General features: G+C 35.4%; 1 protein-coding gene across 11 annotated transcripts in view; it reads right to left on the bottom strand.

Moving 5' to 3' along the window:
- Nucleotides 1-5494: 5494 nt before the first annotated feature.
- Nucleotides 5495-14578, bottom strand: part of trip12 (thyroid hormone receptor interactor 12) — a 33119-nt gene continuing 24035 nt past the window's right edge. For 7 of the 11 annotated variants that reach the window (XM_041263308.1, XM_041263305.1, XM_041263304.1 and 4 more), the window contains 15 exons: nt 14403-14560; nt 14220-14293; nt 13927-14126; nt 13284-13647; nt 12848-12990; nt 12345-12501; nt 12099-12197; nt 11264-11378; nt 10788-10942; nt 10221-10385; nt 8095-8259; nt 7824-7937; nt 7413-7507; nt 6523-6626; nt 5495-5730 (listed from right to left, as the gene is read on the bottom strand). In XM_041263308.1, coding sequence (XP_041119242.1) covers nt 5534-5730; nt 6523-6626; nt 7413-7507; nt 7824-7937; nt 8095-8259; nt 10221-10385; nt 10788-10942; nt 11264-11378; nt 12099-12197; nt 12345-12501; nt 12848-12990; nt 13284-13647; nt 13927-14126; nt 14220-14293; nt 14403-14560 — 2305 coding nt within the window. In that variant the 3' untranslated portion in view covers nt 5495-5533. The remainder of the gene's footprint in view (nt 5731-6522; nt 6627-7412; nt 7508-7823; nt 7938-8094; nt 8260-10220; nt 10386-10787; nt 10943-11263; nt 11379-12098; nt 12198-12344; nt 12502-12847; nt 12991-13283; nt 13648-13926; nt 14127-14219; nt 14294-14402; nt 14561-14578) is intronic. The other 4 variants (XM_041263310.1, XM_041263313.1, XM_041263314.1 and 1 more) reach the window with 1 other exon arrangement.

Genomic DNA, 14578 nt, shown 5'->3' with positions numbered 1-14578 from the left:
ACGCTCATTCACTGTGCTCAGCACCTTCATTAACACCATTACGCTCATTCACTGTGCTCAGCACCTTCATTAACACCATTACGCTCATTCACTGTGCTCAGCACCTTCATTAACACCATTACGCTCATTCACTGTGCTCAGCACCTTCATTAACACCATTACGCTCATTCACTGTGCTCAGCACCTTCATTAACACCATAACCCTCATTCACTGTGCTCAGCACCTTCATTAACACCATTACGCTCATTCACTGTGCTCAGCACCTTCATTAACACCATTGCACGCATTCACTCTCAATTAAACACCCATTTATCATTCTGACATGGTTTGGAATTAAATTGCTCCATGGTGCCTCTTGTACCCTGAAGTAATGACCAATATACAGGGTGGATAAAAAATCACTTCAGGTATATACAGTAACCACTCATTGTGTGGTTTATCTAGCTACTTTATCCAGCAACTTTATCTACAGTGCTGGTTTTGGTACTGGCACAGGACAGACACTGGGGAAACTCAGTGAAGCACTAAAAAAAAAAAAAAAAATCCAAAAGGAAAGGTGCATATTCCAGTTGATTAATAATAAAATACAAAATGTACACACAAAAAGGCAAACTCAGTGTGGTCACCTTCCATTTCAATGAGCAGCTCCAGGAGACTTGACATACAGCACTGCACAGAACAGAAGTTTTGTAGCTAAGGTACAGTATGGATGTTGTTAGACCTTTGATTTGAGATCCCCCCCCCCCCACCACCAATTCTCCGTGGCTTGTTATGTGCTATTTCCAAAACTCCATTTACTAAGACAGTATGCCTGAATATACCCAGACTGCTTGATGCCATCACTGTATGTATAGTGTGGCTGAAATGCATATATATGCATATTTGTGAAACTCAGCACCTGTCCCACATTAACTGCAGCAGGAATACAAGAACATTGTTCGTTCACAGCCACACTACAAAAAAACAGGAAAAGTGTGTCAAATATGTTACATTGGAGAGCAGTGAAGGTAGCCTGACAGGCAGGTATCCCTTAAATGTTTCAAAATTCATCCATAAAAGAAAGGAAGGTGAAAGCACTTGAATAAAAAATATATGGCCAATATTCCTTTAATAATATCTTACAATACCTTCCATTACACCATCTGCATTACAGAGGTATGCCATTCTTATATAACCATATATATATATATATATATATATATATATATACACACACATACATACACACACACACACACACTGAACAAAAATATAAACGCAAAATGCAACAATTTCAAAGATTTTGCTGAGTTACAGTTCATATAAGGAAATAAGTCAATTAAAATAAATTCATTAGGCCCTAATCTATGGATTTCACAAGACTGAGAATACAGATATGCATCTGTTAGTCACAGATACCTTAAAAAAAAAAAAAAAAAACAGTAGGGGCGTGGATCAGAAAACCAGTCAGTGTCTGGTGTGACCACCATTTGCCTTATGCATCTCCTTCGCATAGAGTTGATCAGGCTCTTGATTGCGGCCCGTGGAATGTTGTCCCACTCCTCTTCAAAGGCTGTGCAAAGTTGCTGGATATTGGCGGGAACTGGAACACGTTGTCGTACACGTCGATCCAGAGCATCCCAAACATGCTCAATGGGTGACATGTCTGGTGAGTATGCAGGCCATGTTTACAGATCCTTGCGACATGGGGCCGTGCATTATCATGCTGAAACATGAGGTGATAGCGGCAGATGAATGGCACAACAATGGGCCTCAGGATCTCATCACAGTATCTCTGTGCATTCAAATTGAGACGGTTTCTGACAGTTTGTGTAGAAATTCTTCGGTTGTGCAAACCCACAGTTTCACCAGCTGTCCGAGTGGCTGGTCTCAGATGATCCCGCAGGTGAAGAAGCCGGACGTGGAGGTCCTGGGCTGGCGTGGTTACACGTGGTCTGCGGTTATGAGGCCGGTTGGACGTACTGCCAAATTCTCTAAAACGACGTTGGAGGCAGCTTATGGTAGAGAAATAAACATTCAATTCACTGGCAACAGCTCTGGTGGACATTCCTGCAGTCAGCATGCCAATTGTATGCTCCCTCAAAACTTGAGACATCTGTGGCATTGTGTTGTGTGACAAAACTGCACATTTTAGAGTTGCCTTTTATTGTCCCCAGCACAAGGTGCACCTGTGTAATGATCACACTGTTTAATCAGCTTCTTGTTAGGCCACACCTGTCAGGTGGATGGATTATCTTGGCAAAGGAGAAATGCTCACTAACAGGGACGTAAACAAATTTGTGCACAAAATTTGAGAGAATAAGTTTTTTGTGCTTATAGAACATTTCTAGGATCTTTTATTTCAGCTCATGAAACATGGGACCAACATTTCACGTGTTGCATTTATATTTTTGTATGTATGTGTGTAATATATATATATAATATATATATATATATATATATATATATAATAATGCAAATTCATTATAGCACCCTTTAAAACAATATCCTAACATGCATTTTTATTTTATTTTCAGACTGGGGCTGTATTGTTTCTATTATGCCATATATGCAGTTTTCTGTGACTAAATGAGAAATGTGTTTGAACATGGATAATGTCTTAATTAGTATTTTGAAATTTGTTAAGTTTATTAAATTTGAGTTAATATACAGTTGAATGCATGTTTAACCTATTAGACTCCAAACAAATCATTTGGTTAAAGTTGGGAGTTGCCTTCCTTTAAATTCCCACTAAAAAACACACAGCTGTTTTACAAACATTTTGACAAATGTTACTATAGACACTGTCTAGAATGGTGAACATTACATTTAAGATACTAATTTTCTGTTCTCAAATTGCTTTATTTATACACCTAAATAAGCTCACAGAGATACAAGATTCATATTCTCCACTGGGTCCGGTTTGTATCAGTTTATATTTCAGTAGCGATATACCACAGGGAGTGGCTTCAGCTACCCTATCCATTCAGAACCCCATTTTATATCTAACATTAAAACATTTTCCATTTAAAAGTGAAACATCTTTCTTACATTTGCTGTACGCATTACTATTTTATTTTTTTTAAATCACAACTTACAAAACCTTTCTGCGTTATCATTTACCTTGTACCGGATTTGTAAATGACCAACCACTAGCCTTTTGCTTTGCCTTGGTCATTAGTAGCATGGAGCATTAAAATCAAGGACCAGTTGCTATTTTAGGCATTACACCACTTCAACCATAGGGCTCCAGTCCACCTGACTTCCTGTACCTAAACAGAAATGTATCCTTTGCCGCACCTGTCGAAACTCCCTTTGATAGCATCATTCTTAGAGCCCTGTCCGTTTTTTATTATATACAAGACACATGTATACTCTGTCAATAATGCACAATGGTTTCTGAGTGCTAGGTGTATGTCTATTTCAGAAGAACTGGTTTTCTATTTCAGAAGTTTTCATTTGCTTAATATGTGGTTCACAAACCAACAGAACCACAGCCTGAATAAAAATGTGTTTGCATTCTTGCAAGACGGTACGCAGTGGTCAGATTCCTGCAGATGTCTGTTGTATGTGTCGAGATCAAAAAACACTGAATCTACTGTGCCATTATCATTTTTAATATAAAGATTATTAAATTAACAAAGAGAGAATGAATGGAACAGAGTATATGTTAAATGTTACAGGGAAAATTAAAACAATGTGGATGTCAAGAACACTTGGAAGAGATAAAAATTTAAATTTCAGGTGCTTCATGCATCTACTCCCAAAGAACATCTCAATTATATAAAAAAAAAAAAAAAAAAAAAAAAAACACCCTTCCAGGCTTAACCATTTACATTTGTAGTACTGGGGTGTTGGCACCTATGTTTAACAAAAGTGACAAGGTCAGTCTCACCCAAAACCTTTACCTAGATTACAAATATGAAGGTTCAGGGTTTGTGATGCTGTCGGACAGCTACTAAAGAACAGCTACTTCTAAACCCCAAATAATTGTTGGCCCACTTAAACTAGATGTCTGTCCCAAGAGCTAGAACAATATCTTGAGTGCTGAATTGCTGTTGTTGCACGAGAGAAAACTGAGAACTATTGAAGCTCCTTCCAAAAAAAAAAATAGTAATAAAAAAGCACTGACTCAATTGATTTAATCACTTACTTAAACTTTACATGTGATCAAAAAAACATCTTCAACAAATGCCACTGCAATACAATTTAAAAAAAAAAAAAAAAAAAAAAAAGCAGCGAGTTTGTCAATATTTTATTTCTGTTCAGTAAAAAAACAACATGAACCCGATGAGTAAATTATTTGCGTCTATCTCAGAAACCAGCACATGAACATTGGACAGAGCTTGCTTACAGATGCCTTATCCGTGTCCATACAAGTCAGGCGCGCTCAACTGTTTGTTCCAAGCTAGCAGTGCAAAAAAAAAAAAAAAAAATTGAAAAAAAAAAAAAAAAAAAAGGATATAACACTGCAGCAAGAAAATATATATATATATATTATATATATAATATATATATATATATATTAATATATATATATATATATATATATATATATATATATATATATTGTGCCATCTCACTGCCAACAGAGCAAGGAACTGCATATTAACTTGTTTTCCTCACATTAACTTGAAAAGCTATCTGGCCATGAAACAATAAAATGATTGACCAGCTAAATTTTGCTAAACTACAAAATATAAATGGAGCACTCTTGAGCTTTTATTAATACAATTTTTCTTGCCAGACAATCTGGTACAGAGCAACTAGCATGTCTTTCAGGGATTCAGCAAAAATTACCTACACTAAGAAACCATAAGCAACATACTATGTAATTAAAGCGTTTTGATTATATTTGTAAATGTTATGAAACGCTTTAAAATGGATATTAATTTCACAATTTTTAAATTTAGGGGAAAAAACTAGGGTTTTGATTTTTACCCGCATTCAATGACCTGTAACAACTTTGTTTGCAAGATTAAGAAATACATAAAGAAGAACCCAAATACATCACACACACACAAACCAGTGGAATATTATACAAACAATGTAAATAGACAAACTAAAAACCGGGGAAAACAATGAGTGAACATACATGAAGCTAACTCAAAAGGTATCTGATGTATGAACAAGTCTGCAAAATTTACGGCTGTACAAAAAAATTTCTTTGGAATAAAACTATAGTTTGCTAGATGGAAACACACACCCCAAAATGAAACTGCACAGTGATATTTATTGTTCTACCATCCTGAAAAAAAGAAATCCCTTTAAATATCACACAGCAATGCAAGTTTAAAATGTCACCCAACAAAAAAAAAAAATTCTCTTCAACTAATGACATATCATTAGCCTCCTGTGAAATCTGTGGGGCATGTTATGTCTTTCAGTTTGTGGGAGGAGAAGGGGCAGCAAATATGTATATCAAGTCTTTAATTTCTGCAGGCTGCTTTCTACAGAAAGCGGTTGTACACACATTGCCTCATGTAGGTGATAAAAAAAAACAAACATGATTTCTTTCTCTCTTTTACTGTAAAAGGCATTTAAATGTTGCAATCAGGAGAGATGGAATGACTGCTGCCCCTCTCTAGCAGCTATCAACAGTTTTTGACGCATTATATCAATACTAGAGTAGTCTGGTAACTTGAGATAGTTGACACAGGTCATTACGGAGGGCAGAAAATCATCAGGATTCTCCGTAGACTCAAATGTCTTGCGGACAATTGTCAGCGGGGGGTTCAAACTTCTGAAGCCTGCATAAAAATAAATAACTACATTACAATACAACTGATGGAAGAAAACACATCAGTTCAGTGAACAGTCCATTAACCCTTTGCAGTCCATTTATTCAGCACTCATCAGGAGCGTCAGGTCCAATTTATTTTCACACGCACTGTTTACTTTACACATGCTGTTTAAATTTTATTCAGAGTAAAACAGGTTCAAAAGGCATTGAATCGCAAAAAAACACTCAGTACTGTATCTACAGCCAAGCCCCACCCCTTGTTCACTGTATTTTTCACATACCTCTTTATGCATACTGATAAATCCTCTCCTGATCACTCTTTTTATCACCAAACTCCTCAATAATGCGATCCAAGTCATTATTTTATTACTATAAACATCATCTCAAAAAGCTCTGTAAATGTCCGTGATATTCTTTGAGCGCTGGATGCAGAAGATGTTACATCTGTAATGCATGGGGCTATGAGATACGCCCTTTTTTCGGTTTCATTCGGCTCCTATTGGTCTCACTCAGCCATTGAAAAGTTTTCTCTGCTTTTTCCGGAGAAAAAACTACTAGAGACCTGTGCCTTACGTCTTTACGACAGGGTCCGACATTGGACTGGAAAGGGAAAATTGTAATGTCAAACCTCGCCCGACATAGGACTGCAAAGGGTTAAGATTTTAAAAATAGATTTATATACAGTTTATACAAAAGGCAGCATCTTTGAATCTATATAGAAATGTTTTGCTTGATTAAAATTTAAATACATTCTAATGCTTGGTAGGAACTATATAAAAATGAAAATAACATAACATACCTCCTACCGGTAGCCTGGGACTACCAGTAACAAACTGTAGAAACAGCCTTTGGTGCTCAGCATCAAAACTGCTGAGAATTTCAAACAGGAACTTGACCGCACGACTGTTGACAGAAACAGTTGGTTGGAGGAGAGTTACAAAATTAATCAAGTTCTCTTTAATGAAACAGCTGTAGATTCCACATGTTTAAAAAGTAGGATTTGGGGTTTATGGTTTGCCACCACCCCCAAAAGTCCCATTTCAATTAACCAGATGATTGTGAACAAGAAGTAAACAACATTTAGCCAGAGTAAGTAAGTAAATAAATAAAGATTGTCCCCAGTAATTCAAATCATTTTCCACACAACTGAATATCCAGACTTTAATTATATTTCTTTATAATACAGATGGGCTGCTTCTGTATTACATCAGATAAGCAAACCACAGGATTATTTAGCCTCATCTACCTTTAATTTTTTTACACTTCATGCTCAGCAGTAGTGGTACAGTTAGGGCCAAAGGTTTTGCATCACACTATAGAATAAACTGATTTTACTTCACGAAGTCATAAAAACCTGCTGAATAATGTTACGTTAACATATTGAATTATATACTGCTTTTTAGTTTTCCATATACTTAAACTGACAAATTGAAAAAAATGTGATTGACAATATAACTTTAAATACTGTACAACTATTATGCTGGTAGAATTCTGCAATACCATGTTGTAGTTTCTTTGATTACATGATGTTAAATAAGACCTACAATTATCTACAGTTTAAATTTTTTTTTTTTTTATATTAGCCTCAATACTAAAATTACAGGTGATACAAAACTTTTGGCCATAGCTGTATATTTAGAAAAAATGCACACAGAAGTTCTACATTTCAAACATCTATGTAACAGTTACCTGTCATGGTTATACCCATGGTCTGGTCTACAGCACTCCATTAATGTTTTAACATCCCAGGTCTCTGACTTGCTACCACAAAGCAATTGATCCAGCTGTAAGTAAAAAAAGTAAATATTAAGAGGCACCAATGTTTCCAAGGCCAGATCAAATCACAAACCTATAAAATGAAATTGTTTAATTGTAATGTTTCCTTTTAATTAAATGTGAGCACTATGATATGCAACTGTCTACCCCAAAACACTCAGTAAAATGAGAACCACGATATAACCGAACTAGGCAAAAACACATTTCTGTAAAATCTCTTACATGCTCAAAGCTGGAGTAGACCTAAAAGTTGAGGGATTGCAGAACTAGAAGAAACAGATTTCTACAAACCACTAGAGAAATACACACACACACACAGTTTACCTCTTCAGGATAAAAATACTGCAGGTGCTGCAGAGGGAAGACTGACTCGAATCCTTCCCTGAATGACTCAAACTGCCTAGAAACACCTTCATTTAAGGTCCAGAACACAACCAACTGCAAAAACATGGCAGACATTCAAAATGTGAGAACAATGCATACTGATCCTGCTGGCTTTTCACAGAATAGTTACAGATCATATCACCAAACTATTACCTCTCAAGACAACACAATAGCAACTCTTCAACATGCCCATGAATTTTATTATACATACCCTTAGATACTCTTCTAGATTGTGGATGTTTACTGAGACATCCTTGCCTCCTTTCTTCAACTCAATGTTAGGAAACCCTGGCAAAGTGAAGTCAAGACCCAAGTCTTCCACAGAGCAGCCGTTCATGTTCAGACCTTCCAAAGACTGCTGCAGAGATTCCCTTGACTGTAAAACAAAGACAGCTCAGTTGAATCATTCAGCTGTTCTATTAAGTCAATATTGAGTCCGTTTATAACGTCTGTTGACCAAATGTAACATTTGTGACATTCTATTATCGATTTTAAAGTTTGTTAGCTTAAGCTAAGTATTTAACTCTATAGGGTCTGTCCAATGTCAAATCTCACTGGCAACCTGGCTCTAACTCTTTTTACTCAAGCATTGTGAGATACAGCCCTACTTGCCATTCAAACAAGGTCCTACTTATGTATTTCCAGTAGATCACCATATTAGGAGATAGGGTTGCATGCGAGTGTTTAGGAATGTTGCTGCAACGCTGATAACTGGCCTACCTTGGTGCAGTAAACAAATACTTTCACAAAATCTTTATAAAATAAGATTAATGGCGACATTGAAGGCACAAGGACCAATTTTCCGATAAATATACATTTGTTTTTCGCGTTTGTAGATCAGGTGCACGAGACAAGTGCTGTTAGGGGTATGTAGCTCAGGTATCCACCTTGCTGACCATTTAAGCCACAGTGAACAGTCCCATCTTGTGCCACAGGATCAGGGTGCCTGTGACAAGTCTGAATCAGTTTTTTTTTGGTTGCTTTTGGTCCCAGAGATGACGTGTAAAAAAAAAAAAAAAAAAAAAACCTTGGATTAACTCCTTCCCACAGATTATCCACCTCATTCCTGGGATTTAGTCTTTGGTGCACCCATATTTATTGGGAGACCTGTAAAACTCGTAGCTACTACAGATTTATGTATTTATAAAAATAATGGCATTGGCTAATATTTATTGAGAAACGTGTAAAACATGAAGCTACTATATTTATATATGCATTTATTTACTTATAAAAAGAATGGTAAGTAAGATTGCAGTTGCACCGTTTTATTTGTCCATATTTTATTGTGTGTTCAACAGGACATCGGCAATTACAGAACTTAACTGAGCTGAACCAGGAAATTAAGTCTTTCTTTTTCATGTTAATGCGCAAGTGCAGCTGTGAAACAGAGATCATTGGGAAGTTTTGTACACTGGGAACTATTGTATCTGACACCAGACAACATGGGTGCACCAATGAGTAAATTCTGTGAACGAGTTAGTGATAGTTCATTTGTAGTAAAAAGTTAATCCAAGGTGGTGGTGTTTTTTTTTTTTTCACCTATGTCGTCTCCGGGGCACAGTACTTTTGTATATATGACCATCATTTCCTTATTTATTATCCAATTTTTTGTCCACATTCCCTACTTGAAGTTTTGTACACTGCCAGATTTGAGCTGGCCATGCCAACACATGGCCATGCCAACACATATCTATATATATATATATATATATATATATATATATATATATATATATATATATATATATATCATAAAGATATATATACATCCGGCCTTATATATATATATAATATAGCATATCGATAATATATTATATATATATATATATATATATATATATATATATATATATATTATATAATATATATATATATATATATATATATATAAAATATATATATATATATATATATATATATATCTAAGCTATATATTATATATATATATATATATATATATATATAATATATATATGATATATATATATATATCATATATATATATATATATATATATCCTATATATATATATATATATATATATTTTTAAAAACATGTTTTTGCAAAAACAGTAAATAATGTTTTTTTTTTTTTTTCAAAAAAGAATCTGTGGTTTTTGTTATCTATATTGAACAGGGTGAGTTTCAGACTACTGCACAAATCTAACAGTAAAAAACATGAAAAAATGGCCTGGACCCTAATTAAATAGTATCATGCATTTTCTTTTGACAGCTTAAGAGAATGAGTGCCACCTGGTGCTGAAATGTGAAAGTGTTCAAACCAATCTAAGCGCTGAAGAAAAGGGTTTCTCTCCCACTGAAAGACTGCTGCCTTTACCTGTGTCCTATCCTGTTCCAGTTTCTTTTTCTGCCTGATGATGTCCTCAAGGTGATGAATTGATTTGGCTACGCCAGGATCAATGTTAACGAGGTCATGGGAGCTGACTGAGGACTCATGACGCAGCATCCACTTGTAAAATGGCAGCCCAAGAGGAAGGTCCAACTAAGAATAAAATTATGACCGGCAGGATTACGTTACAGCCTTAATTTTATCTTGCTTTAATATAGAAAGGTATCAAAATATTAAATTATTGTTTAATCAGGATGACAACCCATTGAGATGTACATCTCATTTTCAAGGGGGTCCTAGATACAATTCAAATACATGCAAAATTACATGCAAAATTACAATGCCTATAGATATATATATATATATATATATATATATATATATATATATATATATATATGCATATATATAGAAGATATATATATGCCATGTATTTGGCAACTTGCCAGTAACAAAATGTCAACTGTATGATGACAAATTATGGATTTGATTTTACATAAAATGCAAGTATGCATTCTCTAGGAAGGACAGAAAATTATTTGCTTGTGACCCTACCAATCTGAAATCCATGATGGCCTTGGCCATTAATTTTCCCAGAAAACGGAACTTCATCTTAATCTTGGCAATATGAGCCGGTTTAGTCGTCCTTCCAAAAGGAACAGCAAACAGACCTTGTGAACTGAAGACGTATTTGGTCCCTTCCTGGCTTCCTGTTGGACAAAAATTGTTTGAATAAAAACAAACACAAAAAAAATGAGCCTGTCCACTTAAAAAAAAAAAAAAAAAAAAAAAAAAAAAGGCTTGCTCAGTTTTATTTTCTGTGCAAGACACAATCCCATGATTTCTTATGAGCCCAGAGAATCCCAATGTAAAATTAGCTTATAGCTAGGTCTGGGTACAATACATCTTGTGACATGTCATGCATGTAAAAAAAATGTACACATTGTCCCCTTTAAATAAAACATTTGATGATACAACAGGAACAGAAGGTCTGTACAGACACCTGATAGAGAAGCACTGCACTCCTTTACCTTTTGGGTTTGACAAGGCAACTTCCTCTCCTCTCCATAAGCCAAGGTCAGATCTCTGCAGTTCCTGAGATACAAGTGCATAAAACTCCAATGTGGGTCCCAGGCCAGTTCCAACCTAAAAATATTAAATATGGTATTGCATCTGTGCTGACATTTGATTTTTTTTTATGGTGCTTCAGTTCTTTTAAGGGTCCTTTCACACTGGGTTCACTTCAAATCGAGTTTTGTTCAAATGAAAGAGAATCATGTTCATTTGTTTTCACACTGCAAGCAACCAAACTCAGTTAATTTGACTGGTTCACATTCTTATTTTTGTAATCCGAGAGCGTGTTAGTTTCAAACCCAATTTTGTAAGTTCATTTTTCTATATCTGTACAAGAGATTCACATGTGATGCAGTGTCAAGTGATGTCAGAGATGGCAATGTTGCACTATGTTCAATACGAGGGGTGGGGGATAAGAGAAGCGCACAACTGATATGTAATTTTGTTGAATATCGATGCTGTTGAACATGATAATACCAGGCTAGTAATTTAACAAAAAAAATAAATCATAATTTTGGAATGTCAGTATGGTTTCATTAGAACCAACTATTGATTACACAGTACGGTTCACAAAAAGAAAAGTGAACTCAGTACCATATGTTAATTTGGACATTTTACATTAACCTCCAAAACAAACAAGACTGCACAAAAAGCATCAAGCCAAATGAAAGAGCCCTTAAACAACAATAATAAAAAAAAAACATTTTGCTAATGCAATTCTGAACTACAATATGCAATACCTCATAGCCCAATAAACATTCATTTAAAGCTGACTGATTTGAGAATACATACTTCATTTTCATACTGTATTTCCAACATTGCTCTTGAGCTGCCAAGATCTTGCATTACTGATTCAGCTTGTTTCAATAACTCTTCACGGTTTATAGTGCGCTGTAAAAGAAAGGAAAACAATTTCAGAATAATTTAAATAAATAAAAAATGTGATGAAGAAAATGTAAGTATAATACAGTATAATGTACACCCATTTCTCTGGAAAATGGTGATTAAAAAGTGCAACTGACATGGTTACAATCTCACCTTTTTCCTGTCTAATCGTGGTGCAACTCTGCTGTCTTGGGAATCAGACTGATTAATTTCTGGATTTGTGTCCAGTAACCGTTGCATGGCCCGATCTCGATCAAAGGCTGTCACATAAAACAGCATTTGTCGGGTATCAAAGGGGAAGAAAAATGGGCTAAAAAAGAAAAAAGAAAAAGCAATCTTACTTTAAAAAAAAAAAAAAAAAAAAAAAAAGATACAAACAGCTAATTTTACAAGGCTGTTTTATAATAAATTACATACCTATCTAGCAAACATTTGCCAGATACACAATAGTAAATGCTTACTATCTAACAATACTGTCTTTAGACATTAAAATGACAATTTACTTGGGTGTGACAGCAAACATAAAATAGGCACTCCCAGTAGGAGACCAGTCTAACCCACATTTCATTCACTTTTTTTCTTGCAATATGTTAACATGAAATCTTTAACCTCAACTCTGCACAACTGATATTTCACATTTCTTGTATAAAACTTACCAGGTCTTCCCAAGCTCTGTTAGCCACGGTGGGATGTTACCAGTCATGATAACCAAGGGATCTTGAAGTTGCCGGTTAGCTTTTGCAGTAAGTTTGCTGTTTATAAACTCACTGGTAGGAATAATCTCTTTGCAGGTGGCATTCTACAAACAAGCCATGTATGAATTAGTTCATCGTAACATTGATAAATGAACTGCTGGATTATTTCTATATAAGAAAAATTCAAGGATACAAAAATGGTTTAAAGTTGAAAGCTTTTCATTTATTATCCTCTAATGACAGGAAAAAAGCATCATGTATTCCAACTCATTTATGAATTGCATGCCAAAAACAAAACACACACGGTTGATGTGCCCCTTTACCCAAATGGAAATATGGAGGTGGGAAAAACAAACAAACAAAAAAAGCATGTATTCTAATTATTTGTTACACTTACATCATAAAGATAAAACCAGTATCTGCTTATTGATTGAAGAACTCTTAGTAGTAGGATCACATCAAGAGAAGGATCTTCAAATGTTATGTTTTCAGGTGGGACTGAAAGGAGGTAAATTTCTAATGGGTTCGCCACTGTAGGACACACCCCATCTGCAAAAAAAATAAAACTGGTTAAGTCTGCATTTAAATGCACCATTGCTTTAATACATAAAAAATCCACAAAACTGTTCCTACCATGCCACAGTTCATCATGCTTTTTTGCATTTCGAGGGGAGGTTTTAGTTGGTGCGGTTTGTGCACGTCCTCTCTTTCCACCAACCACATCCTTATTGCTATCTTCATCTTCTCTCACTGGCTTGTACCTATGAAAAGGGATCATTTTAATACTCTTAAGTGGAAAAGCTAAACATTTCCATTTAGTCTACCCACATGATCACACTTATACAACAATATGCCAACTAACAGAACTAAGGTGTTGTGAAGAAGCATTCTAACAGAGCTGTGTTTTTCTTTTTTTTAAGTAGAAGAGGTTCTGAGACAATAACGGCAATTAATGTGCACAAATATTAGAATTAAATGTTTGAATACCCTGAAATGATTTTATAAAAACAGAGGCAGAGTTGTACAGAACATACAAATACCATATTGTATGGGTCTTTGTCCAGATTCCAGCCCTTCCTAAGGGGTTGCTTTCATCGTCTGTGGACTCGCGCTCCTCTTCAGCCTGTATACTAAACTGTCTAACTGCCTGGTACACTGTCATGTTGTACGGTAGTAAGTGGTCTCCAATGTAAAATTGTAGCCTGTGCCTCATGTTTCCTGAATTCAAAAACTGTGCAGCCTAAGAAAAAAATTAAAATCCATAATGTGTTAGAAGACAAGACAACTCACCCTCGCCCCTTAAAAGAAAATAAAAGTAATCAATTGTACGTGCCAGAGATTCGTCAATTTCGTCATCTGACCCATCGTCATCACTGTCTTCATCTTCCTCTCGAATTCTTCCATACCCTAACAGATACATACAGTTTACCACCATTTGCAAAACCTTAAAATAATTCAAGTCAATGTCAATTACACATGGAGACATTTTAAATAAATTAATAAATAAATTCCAAACCTCTGACAACAAGGTATCTTTCAATAGCCTGTACCAGAGCCAAAGGATCTATTTTCACTGGGCCACCCTTCCACTGTTTTACGGTACTACAGTCTGGATGTCTCTGAAGCTGGCATTTTAGCTGATGGGTGTTGAAGAATTTCAAGGCCTGGGATCCTCTGTTCAAAACAAACAAG

This window comes from Polyodon spathula, chromosome 11 (assembly GCF_017654505.1).
Source record: "Polyodon spathula isolate WHYD16114869_AA chromosome 11, ASM1765450v1, whole genome shotgun sequence".
Lineage (NCBI taxonomy): Eukaryota > Metazoa > Chordata > Actinopteri > Acipenseriformes > Polyodontidae > Polyodon > Polyodon spathula.
This window is presented reverse-complemented; position numbering and strand designations above follow the sequence as displayed.